Source organism: Erythrolamprus reginae, chromosome 7 (genome assembly GCF_031021105.1).
Source record: "Erythrolamprus reginae isolate rEryReg1 chromosome 7, rEryReg1.hap1, whole genome shotgun sequence".
NCBI lineage: Eukaryota > Metazoa > Chordata > Lepidosauria > Squamata > Dipsadidae > Erythrolamprus > Erythrolamprus reginae.
In genome coordinates, this window is record NC_091956.1 from 53,230,386 (window position 1) to 53,252,574 (window position 22,189).

The window sequence follows — 22,189 nt, forward strand, 5'->3', positions numbered from 1 at the left end:
ATGGCAACTGTATATCAACAAAGAGTTTTCAAGGGCGGGAGAAACTAAGCGCGGTAATCATGGAGGGCTGGAGAGAGTGAAGCGAGAGTGGGGGTCTTCGCTGTTGACCCAACCTAGGGAGAGAGGAGAGGGGAGGAAAGTGGAGTGGTTGGGTTTTTTATCGGGCAGACTCGGAGCGGAGCGATAGAGGAGCCTTTTGCAAGGTGGCGCCTTCAAGTTCTGGCTGCAGACCGACCCACCTTCAGCCAGTCTGAGTGCCTGGGGAAACCAAAAGGTTAAAGGAAAGAGCGGGCGGTCCGAAATGGCCAATTGACTCTCCGTATATCCTATGCAAGCCCTCGCTTCCAGGCGTCGTCTCCGTGCGCAAGCGTGTACATCTTAATTCGACTGACGGAGGGATTCCAAAGTTGCATTTGTGTCTTGATTTCGTGAAATTGCAACAGTTTGCTGGGGGGAAGGTACAGCAAGCTGGTTTGCAAAAAGAAGGGGGGGGAAAGGTGAGGCACAGCCTTGTACAGTGTACCTTCCGTCCCCTGTCCAATTGTCTCTCCTATATTTTATATATCTCTTCTCCCATCTATATATCCTTCCTCTACTCTTCATTGATGTATTCTATTCTCATATCTCTTCTTCTATCCCTTCCCTGATATTTACTACTACACGTTTTTATTCTCCTTAACTTTCAATTTGTACTGGACAAAATAAATAAATAAATAAATTCCAGGCAGGCACCCTTGCTAGGTGCAAGCAGCGAATAATTTAACATAGGCAGATTTTTGTTGGTTTTTGTTGTCAAGCTTGATACATGACTGGAGGGCATGGGCGGACTGGTGAAAGGGATGCAAAATGCTTATGTTTTCCAGACCTGACACAGCTGTAGATTTATGGTAACTGGTAGGATTAGATAGAAGCACTCCAGTCTATTTGGTTAGGTTAGATTTAAAATTCCAAATTTTAAAAATTCTTTTGGGATTACAGACATATATTGATGAGAATGTTGGATAAATATATTCCAATGAATTGATAATAAAAAGCTCTATTATAGTGTGATTTTAAAAAATTAAAAATAAATCTATTGCATTGTGCTCTGAACTTGCTTGGAAAAGCACTTTTTCAGAGAAGCATATGATGAGTTGTAAAATAAATATACCGTTTAATTAGATAGGGATACTACCAACACTTGGTCAGAGCAAAAATATTGAGAAGCAGTAGAGATAACATAAGGGATCCTTTTGCAGATACATGTCCCTTCTATTTTATTTTGTATTTGGAATTTGAATAAGTCAATAAGGTAGAAAAAATAAAATAACTAGGGCTTCATATATTTTTTTTCATATTGGATATTGAGTTTGGCTGTCTTACTTAAATCAGTTCTTTAGGAACACTGGACTAAAATAATCAAAGTCAGTATTTCAAAGACTGAAGCATTTTAATGTGTATATTTCTTCTAGGGAGCATAAGACTTTAAACATTTTCTAGAGTAAAAGTTGTCCTACAGAAGTAAACATGCCTTCTGAAACGGGAAAAACAGACATGGAGAGGATTGGCCTCTTTAGCGAAATGGAATATATTAGTATTGGAGATAAATATGTCTCGCCATTTAACCGTAAGTACATTTTTCTATTCAATTCAGCAATATAGGAGCATGGATTGACCTTTCTCTATTGCAAGAAAGGTCTTCCTTGCTACATTTGACAAATTCAGCATGTTGGAGGAACACAGAGTTAAAATGGAATGGTTGTTATGTTCACAATATACAAGGCAGCTGCACTGGCATAATCATTATGTCTAATATGATTACAGATGACTTAGTTGACATGTAGATGACTTATTTAATTTGATTTATTCAGGGTACCACTATAATTTTCTGTTTTTACTGTACCTCCCTAGAAAACTGGTATACTGTATTACTCCTAAATACTTATTTATTCTTTGCTATCTTTATTATTTACCCTTAATTGCTTTAATTTTACACATTGCTCTCATTTTTTTAGATTCTTTCTACAGATTTGTGGGAATGGGTTTTGGGTAGTTTATTAGAGGACTGGATTCCCCCCCCCCTTGCCTTTCTTGCATATTTTTTTTAGAAACAGATGTTAAAAGTTTTCAGATAGAATAACACATTCCTTGATATGCATTATTTAAGAATTTATGCTGTCTTAACTACCAATATATTTTGTTTTTGCTTGGTTGTTTCTTTCAAATGTTCTATGTAAGTTCATCAGCCATACTTTAGGCATTGAGATTCTTACATTCCTGGAAAAGGAGTATTCTCTTTAATTCTATGGTGCAGTAGATTTTCTGATCTATAACATCTATTTCTGGGGAAAAGGCCAGGTTTGAACAAACACTTTTCTGTTCAAACTTGAGCATGCTGTAATTTTTTTAATGGTCATATGAAGATTTGTATTGAAATCTGCTTCTTAGAACAAGTATTAAAAACAATTCATGTTTTCAAATTCAGATTCAAAACAGTATACGCGCAAAATGAAGCAAAATACCACCTTCCTTGAGTCAAAGTCAATTTCTGATGTAATTGACATTTTCATACAGTTTCTAAGCTATTTTCCCTATGACAGAATTAAAACAAATGACTGAATCTATGCTGAAATTGTTCCCTTATTTTAAAGGCCCTTTTAATGAAGCTGCAAGCAAGAATAAACAAATGCTACCAGGAGGTAATAAAGAGAAAGGAGCCACCCAAGCAGGATATTTTGACCCTCAGTTTTCAAGAGTTTTTGATGGTGAAAGTTATTCAAATCCCGTTCAGTTAAGGAGAAGATACCGATTGGCTGAGGCAAAAAAAAACCTGGGAGCCAGACCCTTTCTTCCCAGTAATGGAGATAAATTTCCGTAAGTTCTAAAAAAAGCCAGCACTGTAATATACAATCCCTGTACAGTATTTGCAAAAAATATACAAAATACTTGTATAAATAAGCTATCAATTATTCTATAGTTCGACAATACACATCCCTACAATTTTTGGGAGCCATTATTTAAAAAGCATACTCAACCTATGCAAACCAGTGACTAGGTTCACATATCACACTAAAGGAAAATGAAACACTATAAGACACAGGGTATGAATCCAACTTATTGTTGACTGTTTAGCATGATCAGGAAGAACCAGATTTAATTTGCCTGCTTCTGGCTTAGTATTATGAATGAATTCAGGTAGAGAAATGCAGAATTACATTGGAATGCTTACCTAAGCAGAGATAGACAATTTTTCTCTGGTTAGGGAATCATCCATTGGGGTTTTTTGGTTGGTTTTTCTAAACAAAGGTAACCAAATATGATATAAAGCGTGACAGTAGCATGGTGACATAATCAAAGAGAGCATGGCTCATTTCTCATTTTAAACAATTATTTTGGAAGTCTGTGGGGTGATTTTAGCCAAAAGAATGTAGACAGTGCACCTGTTTTGCCCTTTTGGTTTTTTTTTAATGCAGAGTTTTTGGTGTTCCAGAAACTGCAAGAATGATTCAAGGGACTGAGCATGGCCTGAGGACTGCCTACTTAATCTAATCTATTTACTGTAAAACAGAATCCAATGTGTGTGTGTGTATGTATATATATGTATGTAATACATAGATATATATGTACATACATATACAGTATATACATACGAATATACAATGTTCCCTTGATTTTCGCGGGTCCGAACTTTGCAAAAAGTCTATACCATGGTTTTTCAAAAAATGCTCTGCAGTTTTTTTGCACACTAAGGGTTTTCTGGGGCTGCCCGATGTACAGCACTGCGTTTTAACTCTCCTCCTACCCCCCTCCACCTCAGCCGTCCCGCTTCTTTAAATAAAAGCTCTGTTTCCGCCCCAGCCTTCCAATCCCACCCCTTTAATTCTTGGAGCGTTAGTACGCTCCAATTGAAGCTGAGCCTTACTGCTGCCCGCCGCCGCAGCCAGCGCAGCAAAGCCCCCTGCTTGCCGCCCTGTTGCCCCTGTGGGTTCTGGGGGTAAGTAAAACCAGGAATGGAGGAGGAAGGAAGGAAAGAAAGGGAGCATCTCTACTTCGCAGAAATTTGACTTTCGCGGGCGATCTTGGAACGTATATATTCATGTATATATTCAAAAATACATCTACCTACTTCATTTGACCTTAATTCCGATTAAATATAAATATCATTACCCTTTTAATGTATTTTTTTAAAGATAGGGCAGTCACTCTTAATAGAACAGGTACCCTAGGATTGTAACTTGTTTATCTGAAGCAAATATATATATATATTCATGGGTACAGGTATGAAGGTCTTGGCATATTCGGGTTTCTTCCCGTATGAACCGGGGTGGCGCAGCAGGTAGAGTGCTGTACTGCAGGCCACTGAAGCTGACTTGTAGATCTGAAGGTCAGCGGTTCAAATCTCATCACCGGCTCAAAGTTGACTTAGCCTTCCATCCTTCCGAGGTGGGTAAAATGAGGACCCGGATTGTGGGGACAATAGCCTAGTCCTGTTAAAAAAGTGCTATTGCTAACATGTTGTAAGCCGCCCTGAGTCTAAGGAGAAGGGAGGCATAAAAATCGAATAAATAAATAAAATAAGTTTCAGAGATTCCTGGTGATGTTTCAAAAAGGTCCCACTCGTCATCTTCAGGCTGGTGCTTTCGGCTTTATGCTAAGGCGAACAAAGCGTAATCTGAGCTGCCTTCCCTCTATAAATACTGGTGGGTGGGTGTGGAGTGTTGGCTCAGCTGCTGCAAGCTGTGTTGACACTTCCTGGTTTGTTGGTGGGGGTAACACCTTGAGTAATTGATGCAATTGATGTATGCAGATTAATTGATGTTTGCAGATTAGGGGTGATATCCTGAGTAGTTGTGGCAGTTGGAGCCTGCAGACTAGTCAGCTGTTTTGTAATGTATGTTTGTGGTGTAACATCCCGGGTTTTGGTTTGGCTGCGAGTTTGAGGTCTGATCATATGTTTATGGTGTGTGTCAGTTTGCTTTGCGTGCATGTCGGAGAGAGGTACAGCAGTTGGAGGCGCTGCTGTGGTTTGGCTTCCGGGTGTATTTTGTCTCTAGGGTGGGTGTGGGTTGGGTCTGGTGAGGGTGATTGGTGGTGGCATCCTGTGTTGTTCTGGGTCTGGTGTCAGTTTTCATGGCTGGGATATGTTTGTTGATAAGGCCTAGTTTCCAGATGTCTGGTAGGCGTCAGGTATCGTCACGTTTATTCATATTGTGGGATGTTTTTCTATTTCAATGGCTTCCATGATTATTCTTTTGTTGTAGTGTTCAGTTTTGGAAAGAACTAAATTAATTTCCAAAACTGAACACTACAACAAAAGAATAATAAAACTTACACGGGAAGAAAACTGAATATGCCAAGACCTTCATACCTCTACCCGTGAAAATCTAGAAAAACAAATATAAATATGTGTGTGTGTATGTATATGTATATATGTGTGTGTATGTATAAAATATGTTTGCTTCAGATAAACAAGTGACAATCCTAGTGTACCTGTTCTATTAAGAGTGACTGCCCTATTTTTAAAAAAATACAGTACATTAAAGGGGTAATATTTATATTTAATTGGAATTAAGGCCAAATGAAGTAGGTAGATGTATTTTTGACTATAGACATGTATGCATGTTATGTTACTTGCATATGTAATATTTAATAGAACATAGAAAATGCTAATCTCTGAATTCTTTCTATGTTTCAGGTGTGGCAGAGGAACCTACTACGGAACAATAAGTGGTCCATGTCCCTTCTTCAGTGCTCAGTTTAAAGATAAGATTGCATATGTTCAACCAGGGAAAAATCTTTACACCAGTCCAGGGAAGAAAGGAACGGGCTATGGGTAAAACTTTCTAGAATTATAATATGAAATATATCTTTTTTAAAGGGAAGAGATAGTTGAATGTTGCTGCTATCACTGTTTTATTTCTGTATCTAGGTATCCAAATCTCACCATAGGTAAACCATATACACATTCAGTTGAATTGTTTGACATAGGAAGGATAAATTTTAAGGTAAAATTCAATTGGATTTCTGTTTTATTTTATCTAGGTTGATAACATATCATACTCCTTCTAATTGGACTTTATTTGGTACTATGCTATAAAAGTATATATCATTAACCTCTATTTGATAAATAACAATACATTTAGTATATTATTTCAATATATGTTCCATTAATTTATTATTTTCTCAATCTTGATAGTAATTTTTGACAGCATCAATACACTTAATGGTTGGATTGTGGGCTTTTGCAGCTTTCTCTGTTAAGATTAACTTCATTAGTTAAAAAAGTTATAGTGATTGTCCTAGAAGTGGTATGTATTAGAGCCAAATATGGGTTTATCCTTAATGTGAAGCCTGTTTTAAAAAACCCTTTTAAGTGGTGAAGAAAGGGAAAGTCATGCTGCTTTTTTATTACTTCAGTGAATTTCCTTCTTGTACATACTTGCTTTGATGTTATGATGTCCAAGGTCCTGCCTTCTACATATTTGGCTTGATATTTCTAATGCTCCTTAGTACTAATTTCCTATCATATTGCATTCATAATTTCAGAAATGCAATGCCATGTAAGTTTGCTCAAGAATAATTACAGCTATGTTGAGTTTATCCTGAAATATGTGAACAAAGATTTGCAGCCTTAATCTTGCTCCTAGTTTTGGTTAAGGAGTTGAAGAGCCCAATGTGACATTTTCCATTTCTAATTTGCCCAGAAAATATCTGAAGAACATCACAATCTGATGAAAGGTGGACCATTCAAGCTAAATCTTTTCCCCCGGGAATATTTCGATACTAATCCTTACCATGACGAAGGACCGATTCCTCCACCAAAAAAGCCACCTGAAAAAATACTCATTCCACATCCTTTTAAGCCAAGTTCTCCAGCTAAAAAGGTGTGCTTGATAATAGTCAAACTTCTCAATAAATTTTTACTGAAGATATTTTCGTTTAGCAATGAAAGGAGGTTGTGTGTGATATTTACTGCAATGTAAAGGGCTATATTTATTGGGGGGAAATAGAACCTAATCAGTTTTGGAAAACGGCACATCTATGTACTCATCCTAATTATGGAATCATCATAGCTTTTTCAGATTTAATCCAAATAGAGATCCAAGAAGTGGCCCATCCTGGAACCCCTTCCTTTATGACGTGCAGATCTAAAAAAACATAATTAGAAACAAAATCAGCAAAAAAAGAGAGAAATTCCGCAGTGTTAATCTGTGATAAACCAAAATCAAATAATCACTCTCATGCTTAATGTGTTGTATGAATCAGGATTCCTTCCTTAATTTTACATCTGGGTGTGGCTAAAGCAAAGTATGTAGTAGACCAAACTTCAACTTGGCTTGGCCATCCTATGTACAAAGGCTGAAGTCCTGTTCAGAAATACTGTAGATTTCCCTCAGAGTGTTGTTGTAAAAATAGCATAAATATATCTTGCAGGAAAAGTAAGATATTACTATGTTAACTAAGGTCACCTAGTACGGTATTTAGCTAATATTGAAATTCAAATGCTACATTATAATGATAAAGATTCCTTTAAGTTAAGCTTGGGGTTTTTTTTTACTACTTGTTCATGTTTACACTATTATCTTGGCAATAATACAATAATACAACAGTCACCTCTTTCATGATTCCCCCCCTATCCTGGTCTGTAATCCTGCTTTTTGTAGTTGTGTCATGACCAAATATAATTCAGGGCAGGACTGTTTATATTCTTGAGACCAACTCTTGTAAGACTGTCATTTTGTGATTTTCTGTGAAAAGAAATTAGGTGGTATACCTGAAGTGGACTTTCATATTACTTTGTACCCAGCTCAGAGTGCTGCTAAATTCATATTTGAGTTTTGTATGGATGAAGTATTCAAAGTCTGCAATATTTAACATTTCTTCTTGTTCTTTTAGCCAGGAGGAATGAAAGCAGGCACATTTGATCCATTTCCACTTCATTCTACAGACCCATATGGCGTTAGAATGCCTAGAATTTCCACAACTAATAAACAAGGAAAAATATTTCACCCTAATCCTGGAACTAAGAGTAGACCAGTAAGAAGTATTATGGCCTTAAACATTGAAAAGTAAGTATTGACAAATTTCAGTGTTTAATTTCTAGGAAACCTCTGCAGTAGATATTCTGCAACCTGGTAAACTCTTATCTTAATTTCTATATAATGCTCTGTGAAGATTCTCTTTCTATTTACTCAGTGGGAAGTGAAATGTGTTTAATTTTTTCAGATGTTTTGAAGCGTTCTTGTTCTATTTTATATAGTTGAAGCTTGAACCCTGATGCTGATAAATAATAGAATAATTAAAGCTGTTTAATTAAATGTGGAATTCTGATTTACCATATTTTTCAGAGTATAAAATGCACCTTCCCCCCTCCGCAAAAGGTGGAAGTGTATACACCAAATGCAGCCTTTTTTTTTTTTGCTGTCTTGAAGCCCTTCCCCCTGCCTGCAGAGAGCTCATGAGTGTTGGGGAATGGCAAAAATACCCATTTTTACCTTCTTTTTTTTTAAAGGACCACTTTTCACCCGTTTTTTCGGGGGGCAAAGGGTCTGAGAAGCCTACAGAGAGCTGCTGCGTGCTGGCAAAAATGCCCCCATTTTTTGGGCCATTTTGGCCAGTTTTTTCACAAAAATGGAAGATTATGTTTAATATTTGTACTTAATATCAATCTTTTTAAAGCTGCTTTAAATATCTCCAAGGCTTGAAGTTCAAGAAATGTGCTTGTTTGTGGTTTCTCAATGGAAACATCTGGGAGAACAGGAGTTGAACATACTTCACTTTAAAAAATAGCTTATCCAAGAACCTGATAAGTCAATCAAAACTTTAATGAACTGGATGTAACATGAAGAGTGCCTAGCATATTTTTATTCAGGCAAATGAATGAGTCCTGTCAATTTACTGGGTTTTTTTATAAAACACAAGCACATAGACTCACACATATGCCTATCTTCTTTCTCGCTTTGTCCTTTTTTGTTAAATACCAAAGAAGTGTGATGATAATTAATATGATAGAATATATGACTTTGAGAGGTAAAATATTGCCATATTGGGCAACTGACTGAAAAACAGAAAAGTGTTTTGGTCAATGGCTGCTTCATAGGATCTGTGCTAAAAAAAGTGCTGTATTTATTTAAAGAAAAAAAATTAAACTTGAATTAGAATATTACTGAAAATTCATAAAATGCAGAATAGATTTCAGGCACACTTGAGAAAGAAATTTTTATCTGTGCAAAATAGAACATACGGTATGTCAACTAAGTCTTGTGACACATTATTGTATTTACATTTCAGGTCATTAAATGTAACTAATTACACGAATCCCCGTGTGATGTCATATTAGCTGCACAAAAGCAAAGTGAATGAATGAAGTTTCTGGACTGCAAACAATAACAGCTCAAGTAAATAAAACTTTTGTGGCTGAGGGAAAGGTGTCAGATATAATTATCTGCCTTCATTTTATAAGAAATAATTGATTGTATAGTTATCAATTATAACTATTTGATAGTTATATAAAATATAATTGATATTTATATCAGAACTTTATATATAATATATTGATATAATGATTGATGATATGTATAAAATGTAATTTAAATTTTGATATGTTATTTATGTTGTGTATATTGGATGGTATTTGGATTTTTTTGATGAAGTTATTTTTCAGCCATGAAAAGAACAAATAATATTCTTTATAATTATCCTCTTTTTTATCTAACGTAATCATTAAATAATTGCTATATTAAAATAAACTTCTCTGAATTGTAATTGCTCTATTAAAATGAATTTGAATGAAAATTACTAATAGCCTGACAAACTCTACATTGAAATAAATATTCTTCAGACATTTAAAATGAAAGCTGAGAATTTAACGTCATAGTATCACTGTCTGGAATTAGATTTGCTAGCCTCCTTTCCCAATTTAGAGCTTCCGATGATTTACAGCGGGTAAAAAGTCCCATGTTTTCTTTTTGCTGCCTCTCAATACCGTGCATTAAAAGTCATCCAGTGAGTTATCAAATCCAAGTTTGTGGCGGAAGTGAAAAGAACTAAAAAAATCAATTTTAGTCTGTAATGCCTGTATTTTATCTCTAGATAACAAATAAGTGTTATCTGTTTCCAAATACGAGTTTTGGGAAGCATAGAGGCATGTTCCCTTTCTTTCATATGAGCATTTTTGCTGGCTAATGATTGTTCCCTGTAAGAAATAGGATGGTAGATTGCTCAAGTATTTCGGATCCAACAGAAGTTTTTCTATGTTAAAGCTAAATCCTGTGCACATGTGGAATAAACCCATTGAAATCATTGCAAGTTCTTTCTAAATAGACATATACTGGCATATTGTGTATGTGCTGAATTATCACATATGACTGTTACATTCTAATTCCAATCTAGGGACAAGATGTACCAGCTTTGAAGATAATGCAATGAAATTTGAGTTTCAGCTGGACTTTAGTGGGATTAGCTCTTAAGCAGAATTGTACAGAATTGGGCTATCTACTGATAGGTTAAAGTGCTTATGACTGTTTTAAAATGATATTACTGATTGAAATATTGCTAATGGTTTATATATTGCACTGATACAAGAATTTAGTTGGCATCCATTATCACAAATAAAACATTCTCCCTGTGAAAAAAGAATCTCTTCTTATATATATATATATATGTATGTATCAAATGTTTTTATACAGAATGTAGTTGTCGGCTATGAATAAATTAACTGCCTTGAAATGGTCCTGGGTTGGGCCTAGAGGCAAAAAGGAGCTGTGACGTTCCTTCAATATACCAGGGTGATCCGACATAAACACACACACACACACACATATAAATTACTTTTAATTGATTAAAATTCATATGATTAACTAAGATGTTTGCATAACAAACCTTTGTCTTTTTAAAATTTGTTCTGCTTTATTAAAATAATAACACATAACAGCATTAAGGAGCATTATTTTTATTTAAAGAGGTTTAAATGAAAGTTGGTTTAAATTTGAATACATTAGTTGAAATTCAATTTTATCAGAAAAGCTATTGCTTTTATTGTATATTTATGTATACATACATGAATGAGGTTGTCTTACCTATTTAAAACCACAAATTAATTTCTGCTTCTGTGGTTGTTTAATTTACGACAGTTAATCCAAATTAGTCTTAATCCAATAGTTAATCCAATAGCTATTCTTGAGTTGAGTTCTTAAATTGAACAGTCAGAAATATATTTTTCTTAAAATCTTTGTTCAGAATTTCAAAGCATTTCTTCCACACATTAACAGGGAAATCCAAGTCACCAGTAATGGCATTGGAACATCTGATTGTAAAAGTACTATAGTGATTCTTGACTTTGCCATGACTTGTCTCTATACTGAATTCTTCTTCCAGCGTTGTTTGGATTTCAGCAATCTTTCCATACTGTAGCAAATTGGAAATGTTGGGGAATTAGTTAAAACAAATTAAGTTCTAAGGAAATTGCTATCTAGATGTGATTTCTGTATAGACCTTAGAATATAGTATAAACTTTCCCTAGGTAAAGGATAACTTAAAAATGCCTTCAGAATGTATTCCTAAGTAGCTTTTATGTAGTACACAGAAAGTCTAATATATAACCTAAGGGTCATTGTGTGCTCTTACTTCTTAGTTTATAGAAGACATTAATGACCAGAGATTGCCCTTGAAAGATAGAAATAATCTTCATAAAACATACTTGTGTAAAGTCCCTCAAATAAGAGTGCATTTATTTTTTTTCATTTTTTTTAAAAAAAATTTAATGCCTCCCTTCTTCTTAGACTCAGTGCGGCTTACAATATGTTAGCAAAATCACTTTTTAACAGAGCCAGCATATAGCCCCCACAATCCAGATCCTCATTTTACCCACCTCGGAAGGATGGAAGGCTGAGTCATTGATGATAAAAAGTGGTAACTACTGATAGCAATGGTCCAGTCTCTACAAGATCATTCAGAATTTGAAATTTACATATGAAATTTAATATAATGATGTAATCTCTTCTCCATTATTTACAAAATGAAAATTAAAAGATCATAGTCTTTTGATGTTAACTTCCTACTAAAAATTAATCCTTTTATATCTATACTTCTTTCCATTATTCTTTCAAGATAGTTCTTTGCATGTACTTTAATTTAAAAACCTAGAATTCAATGGTATTTATTCTTAGGAACATGTGTAAGCTGAACTAGTTTCCTATTTAAATGTGGAATTGTCCTGATTTGAATAGGTTCAAATAATTCATGTTCAGATTTGAACATGAATTAATTCATTATTTTGAAAATATAAATAATTTGCTGTCATTGTAATGTACCCTTCAGCATTTACAGAAAAATATCCTTAAATTTTGGAACAAAATTCATAAGAATAAGACGGGATGTACTGGGCAAGGGAAATTAGAAATCAACTACTGTAAAGCGCAAGGAGATAAGGCCTTCTATACTCTCACAGGAATTTAATTGGGAGAAAAAGGAAAATTGGGAGAAGGAAATATCTTTTTTGTTTTAGATGTATTTCAAAATCTTCATGGCATCAATTATTTTTCAAACGTTAGTATATCTATGCATAGATACACATGTACATACACTATATTTTTCATTTAAGTTTTACAAATACTGTACATTGAAAATGATTGCTTCCATTCAACAAAATTATATGTGTGTATATATAAAATTCTCTGAATCCTAATATTTATCAGATTACCTCTGGTTAGGTGTTTTGAAAATTAAAAGTACAGTGGTACCTCAAGATACGAACCCCTCGTCTTACGAACAACTCGTGATACGAACCCGGTGTTCAGAAAAATTTTGCCTCTTCTTACGAACTTTTTTCGAGTTACGAACCGGCGTTCGGAGACTGCTGGGAAGCCGCGCGGCTGTTTTAAAAGGTGACAGCCGGGCGGCGGGGCTTCCCAGAAGCCTCCCGAACGCCGGTTCGTAACTCGAACAAAGTTCGTAAGAAGAGGCAAAATTTTGCTGAACCCCAGGTTCGGTTCGGGAGGTTGCTGGGAAGCCCCCCAGGCCGGCTGCGACCTTTTAAAACACCCGCGCCGCTTCGCAGCTGTCTCCCGAAGCCGAACGCGGAAGTTTGGCTTTAGCGTTCGGCTTCAGGAGACAGCTGGGAAGCGGCGCGGCTGTTTTAAAAGGTCGCAGCCGGCCTGGGGGGCTTGCCAGCACCCCCCTGAACCCCGAACCCGGGTTCAGGGGGGTGCTGGCAAGCCCCCCAGGCCGGCTGCGACCTTTTAAAACACCCGCGCCGCTTCGCAGCTGTCTCCCGAAGCCGAACGTGGAAGTTCGGCTTTAGCGTTCGGCTTCAGGAGACAGCTGCGAAGCGGCGCGGGTGTTTTAAAAGGTCGCAGCTGGCCTGGGGGGCTTGCCAGCACCCCCCCGAACCCCGAACCCGGGTTCGGGGGGTGCTGGGAAGCCCCCCAGGCCGGCTGTCACCTTTTAAAACAGCCGCGCGGCTTCCCAGCAGTCGCCGAAAGCCGTTTTTTTGCGGGGGTTTTTTTGGTTGCACGGATTAATTGACTTTACATTGTTTCCTATGGGAAACAATGTTTCGTCTTACGAACCTTTCGTCTTATGAACCTCCTCCTTGCACCAATTAAGTTCGTATCATGAGGTATTACTGTACTTCACAGTGCTGTTATCCTAATACTGGCTATGAGTCATGTATGCTAATTTAGGAACTATGTTTTTTGTTAGTGACATTAATGGGACAGACAGCTTCTTGAGTGGAAGTCCTTCTGTATATATATTGACATAGATATCTATAATAAGAAATTTTCTATACATAAGTAATAATTTATGAATAAGTATCTGTGATATTGAGCCTCGATTCTTGAGACTGATTCTATAAAAATGTCCTGATCCAGATATCAGTAGATTGAAGGCAATGAAAATATTAATGTGTATCTTTCATGGTCTATCATTTAAAGGAAAATAATTATTTTAAAATACTTTTTCATTAAGACCGTTAATTAGAGTTGCCATTTGGAGCACGTATGGTCAATCATCTATCTTCTCCTTATCTGGAGAAGTGCCAAAGAACTGGTCAACTCACTGGTTCCTTGGTCTGTGCACATGTATGTTTATCAACCTTTCCCAAAAATTTGCAAGATATATTTTCTTAAAAATATGAAAAATATCTTTTTGTTTAATATATTAAATTACTTCAATTATAACATCAGTAAATTAGAGTACAGTATTAGTACAATTTTGATTTTTGAATCTGAAATATTCTGTTTCTGAGCATGTGTAGCCATATCTAAGTACTGTAGTTCAAATTTTTCAGTGTTTTTTTTTAATTCAGAAAACTAAAATAGTTTCCTTTGATTGAATTATCACAATCAAATTTTGGAATCAAAGTTTCATCTACCTCTTCTAGATAATTTCTTAACAAAAAACCTAATCTGTTAATGCAGTAATGTTTTAGCTTTAGCAACAAACCTGTTTTTTTATGCACATTTATGTAGAATTATACTTTATGTCTACTTTATACTTTATAAATGTATACTTTATATACATTTATGTCGCATGAAACTCAATTGGACTCACTTTTCAGTTGTCATGAAAAGGATTCTGTAGAAAATATTTTCATCAGTTATGAGCATATGAGCATATCTGTTAGTTAAACTGAGCATCAATTAATTGGATAGAGCTATTGGAAGAGCTACAATGATATAATATAAACTTTTTTGGCAAAGATATATTTGATATGTTTCTAATATATGCATTTTTCAATATATAGAAAAGTGATAGTAATTAGATAAGAATTTTTAACAGGTTTCAAAGATGTTTTATTATAGTGTCTTTGAAGAATTGATTGATGGAGTTTGCCTGGAGCTGCCTAGAAAAAAAGACAGTTTTCTTTACAAACAAAATCAAAGGAGGCAATTTGTGATAGCAACAAATCTATACAGCAATAGTGTTAAAATGTTATCTGAGTTATGAATGCTTGTTCATTCCTTATAATAGTTCTTACATTCATATGCCTTCTAGTGATTAAAATACAGTACATGGTATATTCTACATTTAGTTCAGTAGGTCATCTAAAACTCTTTCCTTGCCAGAACTTTACATTTAAGTATAACTAGAGCTTTAGAAATCTCTTACAAAATATTGATTGGTTACTTTTGTGAAAACTTTACTTCCCTAATTTAAAATGTCTAGATATATATAAAAAAGGTCAGTATGAATATTCCCCACATTCTCAGTTCTCAATATTGGACATGCACAAAAATAACTTTGACAGTTTGCAGAAAACAGCCCATAAGGCCTTCCTACTTATCTTTCTGCCTGGCTAAAGGGGAGTAGTACCTGGCTAAATTTCCCCCTAAAGGTCATGGTTGGTTCACCTTGATTTGTGTGTACATTTGTATGCATATGAACAGAAAAGTATTAAGCATTTGTATGCATATGAATGAAAAAAGCTCTGCTGAATATGATGCTGAGTCTCTTCAGCTTGATATATTAATATTGGAATTAGTTTCCCCACAGTTTTAGCTTAAGTACTGTATTCTTCATATAAGAAAATATAAGAACAATTTTATATTTAATACTTAATTTAATAATTATTTAATTATTAAATCAAGTTAATTAATTATTCAAATTTATTTAAGTAAGAGTTTAACTTAAAATATATATTTTAGCAACAACACTTAGACTTATATATCAGCCCATAGTACTTTACAGTATGTTCTGGGCAGTTTACAATGTCAGCATATTGCCTCCAACAATCTGGGTCCTCATTTTCCAAACCTCAGAAGAATGAATGGAAGGCTGAGTCAACCTTGCGTTCAGTCAGGATTGAAGTCCTGACTGTGGGCAGAGTTTGCCTGCAATACTGCACTTTAACCACTATGTCACGAGGGCTCTTAAAATATATATGAGATAGCAAAATTTACCTGGTAGATCGTGCATTAAAGAAATATGTTGATACCTAGATATTTCTTCACAAATTTCAGTAGAATCTAGAGAGAAATCATTTTTCTTTGGGCTTCTAGATTTGCATTCTTGCTTATATTGTTCATTGGCCATAGTAGTCACTTGCTCTTTGAGGTTAGCATTGTTCTTTTGAAGACGCTGTGCTTCAAACCTCAGTGCATCTCTTTCATTCTCTATAGAACGTGTTACATTTTCTTTTAGTAAGAGTGTTTCACTCAGTTGTCTTATTTTATGCTTACATTCATAGGTATCCTGTTTAAATTCATTCAGCTGCTTCTTGAGAACCTTATTGTCTTCCGTAATGGTAGTTATCATGGCTGTTAGTCGGTCACATTCTCTTTCAGTATTGGATAAAGTAGTTTTCAAAACTCCATTTTCTATTTTTGCATTTTTACGTTCAGTTAGCAGCTTTTCCTCAACTTGAGCTTTGTCTACCTGGGCATCCTGGAGTTCTTTCTCCAGCGCTTTTTGAGAACTCAGTGCCACAAGTAATGTTTTATCACAATTCAGTTTTTCATCTTTAAATGACTGCAACATCCTAAGAACAGCTTCCATATCTGATACTGCAATCTTCTCATTTTCTTTCATTTTTTGTATCTCATTCTGTTTTTGTCCAAGCTCTTTTCTTAACATTTGTTTTTCTTCTTTATGTTGGCAGATTTCATCTCCTAATGTCTTTTTTTCTTCTTGAAGTACTAAGACTTTATTTTCAAAAGACTGTAAAGTTGCAATGAGATTACTTTTTTCTTTTGATAAAATAGCCAAACTTTCCTGGGCTTTTTGATCTTTCTTCTGAAAATAATTTACATCTCTCATTATCCGCTGATTTTGATCATATAGCTGATCCTGCTTTTCTTCCAGTGCTAACTTTTGCTGTTGAAGTTCTTTGCATTTCTTCAGTAATCGCTTTAATTCTTTCAGGCATTCCTTGCTGTCTCCATCTGACTTAACTAATTTCCCTTGAAGGTTATTATTTTCATCATGCAATTCCTTAATTTGATTCTGATATTTTGAATTTTGCTCTGTCAGACACTGTATAACATCAGCAAGCGGTTTCATTTGAATCTTCATGTCTTCATGTAGAATCAACTCTTTTTTCTGACAATGGTCAGACTCTCCCAATGGCAAATGTAAAAGTCTACGGCTTTCAGCATAATCATCAGGTACAGAATTTATATCAGAGAATTCCAAATCCACATAATTTTGGAACTCTTGGTTTGACTTAAGCAGCTGTGTTTCATTTTTTTTTAGTACTTTGGAAAATAGATTTATCTGCAATTTGTCAGATGCACTGTCTTTCATGAGATGTTCTTTATTCTTATATTTGTCCTTGCCTGATGCTTTCAGTGTACTTTGATAATTTTCTGAAGATGATGCAGTAACTGTTTGAAACTCATCTGTTGAACTGCCCCGTTCTGAAAATCTCCTCAATTTAAAATCATAATTTGACATATCTACCATTTTTTCTATTAAATCCTGTTCTGATAAATAACCAGAATCGTTGTCTTTACAACAGACATTGTTAGAGTTATGAAGTTCAAGGATATGTGACAATTCATGTCTACTAGCCTTTTTATCTTCCTCTTTTAAATCTTTGAAAGGACTTACATTATCTGATAAAGATTCTTCCCCTTCATAGTTATGGAATACTGTGGACGGTTTGTGTTCATTGTATTTTTTTAATAATCTAAGATGCGTCAACTTTTCTGAGCCCAAACCAATGCATGATGGAGAAAAAGTGCTGTTGGCAAAATTCTTAATGTCATCATCGTTATTTAAAGAGAGAATAGCTTTGTTCCTAGATTCTTGGGTATGGTTTTCTGATACTCCAGTGGCTTTGTATTTGTTTAGAATCCTGTTTTTAAATTCAGAGCTGAACTTATTTTCTGAACCATGACTGGTATCAGATTTCCTATCAGGATGAAGCTGCTTCTTAAAATAAAGAGCTTCTTGATATTCTCTTGGCTGAAACGAACAGGAAAATAGTGTATCAGTATATCATTCAGTGCTTAAGAAACAAGGCTCAGTAATGCTGATAAGTTGGCAACAATAGCTGCGTTTAAAATTTCTCCCTTTGCAAAAAATAGATAAAAGTGTGAGAATTATATCTTTTTCTAATTATCTGTATACTTACTAATAATAATTTAAACTATTTTAAATTATGGTGCTTTTCTCTAGTTTTTAAAGTACAGAATATAACCCAAGTACTATAGTTTATTAAACATCATTTTAAGGCAGATTATTTTATTGGTGAACTGCTCTTATTGTTACATCATTTTTCCCGGTGTCTAATGATTTTAAGGAAAAGGTTGAATCAGCTATTCTTTCCCCCCAATATAGTTAGTGCTGATTGTATCATAAAATATAATTGAAGAATGTTTTGTTTAATTCTTGGAAGAACTAGTCTTCATTCAGTTTTCTTAATTTCCCCCCTTGGTGGGTTTTGGGGTTTTTTTTGCACATATACATCTCTTTCTTAAAACAATGTGGCTCACATTGGTTCCCAGAAGTTTCTTTTTTGGTTTTTATACACACTAACACCTGCTGAGATTTAACAGAATAACATTTTTTTATGTTGACCAAGCACCCTCTGGAATCGTATGCTGACGGGCCTTACCAATATTCCAGGAAGGTATCAGGTGGTAGCACCTATAATAGTAGTTATTTTGTATTATTCACAGGGCTCATTGTGCAAATGAGGCATTCAGAGTCCACTCCTTTGGGAGTGGGTGGCATACACATTTAATTAATAATAATTAATTATACATCGTTATTTAAAGAGACAAATTAATTACAAAAATAATGAGCAATGTATTAACCTTTGTAATTATTAGGCTGCCAGAACCACCGTAGAAGACATGAAAAAGAATTGGATTGCTCAGGACAATTCAAAACATTATGCTATAATCTATTATATAGAACTACATACTACATACAAATGTTTGTTTGGATTAAAAGTGATGGATGAATGATTCCAATTTTAAAAAAAGTTTGATTCTTAGTTTTCCCAGAACAACAGTGCACAGCTTTTAATACACAAAGTATTTACTAGTAAGGGGGAAAAAAGGAGCATACCGTAGTAATGTTGATAGATGTGGTGGGAAAAATTAAATTGTCTGGACTTTTCATATCAGTTAGATTTTTATTAAGTATATCATGAATTTCAGTTTGAACCTGAATAAACACAAATGAACAATTAAACTATCCTGATTTCCTTTTATGATTTGAATTATGATTGTAAGTTATTCTGATATTCATTTTTGCTTAACTCTGCCAATTTAAAAGTAGATCCTACTGCATTCGGAGAGACTCAGCTTTGAAGAAATTATCTGGTGCTTATTGGATGGACAGTAGTGATATTTCTGACTACTCAATATAATCTATGTACAACTTGATATGTTTAACAATAAACACTCATAAACATATTAAATTCTTCCTGAATAAAACCACATTTTTCTAGCTTCTGTACTTCTATTCCTCTGTACTAACTATACTTAATAAGAGGGCAAAGTCTTGGAAGTAGAGAACAGCCCTGGTGGGATCACCAGTGACTGCACATCTACAATATGTTGTGGAAAAGTCTTTGAAGGAACTGCTCTGCTCTTCCAGGACAAGGTGGTAATTTTAATTCTTGAGAAGGAGAGCTTTTTGCTTTTTTCTTGTTTGCCTTCGCATATTTGGCCTGGTTCCTTTTTCAAATGCTTTACGTGTTTTGAATTCCATTTCCTTTTGCCATTTGCTTCAGGCTAAGGGGCTGTGGGCTAGTCCTTATTTAGAAATGGGCAGTTCAATGCCAGATGTTTATTAGAAGAGTCTTGAGAAAACAAAATAATTTAGAGAAAGGTGTGATCAATTGTGCTCATGATCTGCTTGTGGGTTTTATATATAGGAATCTGATTGACTGATATGATGAAGTAAAACAGGAATAGGTAGAAATTAGTCTTGATTCACCAATAGAATTTTTATTGGCCAAGTGTGATTGGACACACAAGGAATTTGTCTTGGTGCATATGCTCTCAGCGTACATAAAATAAAATATACATTTGTCAAGAATCATGTGGTACAACACTTAATGATTGTCATAGGGGTCAAATAAGCAATGAAGAAGCAATATTAATATGTATTTGATCTAAGAAAATAAAAATCAGGGTACTGTATTAGGGAAAAAAGAAACTGAACTTTGTTCCATATCTTTTCAGTGTCACCTTTTATTGATATCATTGTTTTAGGCACATATTTGACTTCCTCTCAGTATAACCTGGTATGGCAATCCATTTTGGAGACATTTATCACAAAATGAGGAAGCCTGTGATTCATCTCCCTCCTGAGTAATTAACTTAAGAAAAAAAGATTGAATTTGCAATGGAAGAAAGCAGGGGGAAGGGGACTCCAAGTAGAGTACAATAAGTTCAAGAACATAATAATTTAGAAGAATTCTTGGGATTTCTCATTCTGTATTGAAGTGTATATAAGAAATTGATTACATGTGTTTATTTTTTTATTCACTTATTAAAAATAAATTATCACATACTGTTTCTTTATTTCATGAGTATTTATGAAGCACTCTTACCATGCTTACATTCGCTAAAGTTTGCTGTTGAAGAGTTTGAAATGATTCCAGTTGCTGTTGTAAGATCTACAAGTTGTAAAAATAGGTAATATTCAGCTGGAAGTGTCTATCCTCTTTCCTTACAGAAACCCTTTAATCTTCTTTTGTTCTAGTTCTCAAGAAGGCTAAGTGAATTGACACAGCATATTTCATTTTTGTTCTAAAGCCTTGTATTGAGCTCAATGACATTTACCTCTAGAAAGATGAAGGCTGCAAATAGACAAAAGTAAAACACTAAAAAGAATAACTCGTGTGTAGTGGGGAGGAGGTATCTGAGTGTGTGTGTGTGTGTGTACACACACCATGTTTTCCCGAAAATACAACCTATCCTCAAAATAAGCCCTAGCCCTACTCCAAAGTATACACCCTACTCAAAAAATAATAAGCAGTAGTGAAGGGGGTGGGCGTGATCAGCACAGGAGGCATCCCTTCCTGGGTCACCTCATGGCTGCTCAGCCTCTTCATTGGGGCCTGCAGGTCAGCTGAGCCAGTGAGGCCCAGGAGCTGCCTCTTGTTCCTTCTCTCTGGGCGCAGCCTCTCCCTTTCAAGCAATCAAATGTTGCTTAAGAAAAGGAGGCACATTTGATTGCTTGAAAAGGATTTCAATGCTGAAGACACAGGATGGAGCCTTTTTGGGATGTCTGTGTGTGCTGAGCTTGAGAAAAGGACAACAGGCAGGACCCCCCCCCTCCCCATTTTCCTGCTGTTCGACAAAAAGTCTCCACCCCAAGTCTTCAGCGTATCTCAAGATGGCAACACTGAAGGCATGGAATAGAGTATTTTTGGCAAATGGCAGGAAAATGGAGAAGGGTTTTCCTGCCAGTCATCCTTTCCTCAGTCTGTGCTGAGCTTGAGAAAAGGGTGGCAGGCAGGACAATCCCCCATTTTCCTGCTGTTTGTCAAAAATATCCATTCCAAGCCTTCAGTGAATCCCAGAATCCTGCAAGACTTGTAATACTGCACATGCGAGCAGTGGCATCACAGAGGTTTGTTACATCAGCGCAGCCTCTTGGAGCAGGACCCTGCAAGGATTGTTGTGGCATTGCATACATGAGTGGTAGCAGCCCTGAGGTTTGATGTACTGGTGCGGCCGCTCATCGCAGGATGCCAGGTGCACCAATGTGATGAAGCTCACGGTGGTGCTGCTGTTTATGAGTGTAATGCCAAAACAAGCCTTGCAGGGTCCTGCTCCAAGAGACTGTGCCATGAGGTGATCACGCTCCCCACCTCCTGCACCTAAAAAAAAAAAAAAGTCCTCCCTGAAGAGAAGCCTGAGTGCTTATTTTCAAGCCTAAAAGAAAATAAGACCTGATTTTATTTTGGGGAAAACATGTGTGTGTGTGTGTGTGTGTGTGTGTGTGTGTGTGTGTGTGTGTGTGCGTTATAAATTACATTGCCATTTAACAATATCAAACCAACTTCCTCAAACTTTTCCAGTCTATAGTTATTCAAATAATTTATCTAGACACACACAGTAAATTAAGTTATTCTGCTTTGTAGTTAATTACCCGGTTGAGACATATTTACAGGATGAATTAACTTATGTCTTAACATATACAGATGAAACTCAAAAAATCAGAATATCGTGAAAACATTTATTTCAGTAATGCAACTTAAAAGGTAAAACTTAATATATGTGACAGACTCATAACATGCAAG

The 22,189-nt window shown here is 35.5% G+C and overlaps 2 protein-coding genes across 3 annotated transcripts in view; one reads left to right on the plus strand and one right to left on the minus strand.

The window, feature by feature from the left end:
* On the plus strand, nucleotides 1-20,447 carry CFAP96 (cilia and flagella associated protein 96). Of its 2 annotated transcripts, XR_011559621.1 has the most exons (9): nucleotides 25-497; nucleotides 1,452-1,606; nucleotides 2,631-2,853; nucleotides 5,675-5,812; nucleotides 5,909-5,984; nucleotides 6,684-6,863; nucleotides 7,876-8,048; nucleotides 9,271-9,377; nucleotides 20,151-20,447. XR_011559621.1 is itself a non-coding variant. In XM_070757564.1 (8 exons), exons 2-8 carry the CDS (start codon nucleotides 1,507-1,509, stop codon nucleotides 9,317-9,319), a joined length of 939 nt encoding a protein of 312 aa, XP_070613665.1. In that variant the 5' UTR covers nucleotides 1-497; nucleotides 1,452-1,506; the 3' UTR covers nucleotides 9,320-10,614. The 2 variants fall into 2 exon arrangements, 1 of the variants encoding a protein (XP_070613665.1); XM_070757564.1 differs by lacking the exon at nucleotides 20,151-20,447 and having other exon boundaries at nucleotides 1-497; nucleotides 9,271-10,614.
* The window catches only part of CCDC110 (coiled-coil domain containing 110), a 14,875-nt gene continuing 7,463 nt past the window's right edge, over nucleotides 14,778-22,189 (minus strand). The window contains exons 3-5 of the mRNA XM_070757549.1: nucleotides 18,997-19,095; nucleotides 15,882-17,886; nucleotides 14,778-14,824 (exon numbers count right to left, since the gene is read on the minus strand). Coding sequence (XP_070613650.1) covers nucleotides 14,778-14,824; nucleotides 15,882-17,886; nucleotides 18,997-19,095 — 2,151 coding nt within the window. The remainder of the gene's footprint in view (nucleotides 14,825-15,881; nucleotides 17,887-18,996; nucleotides 19,096-22,189) is intronic.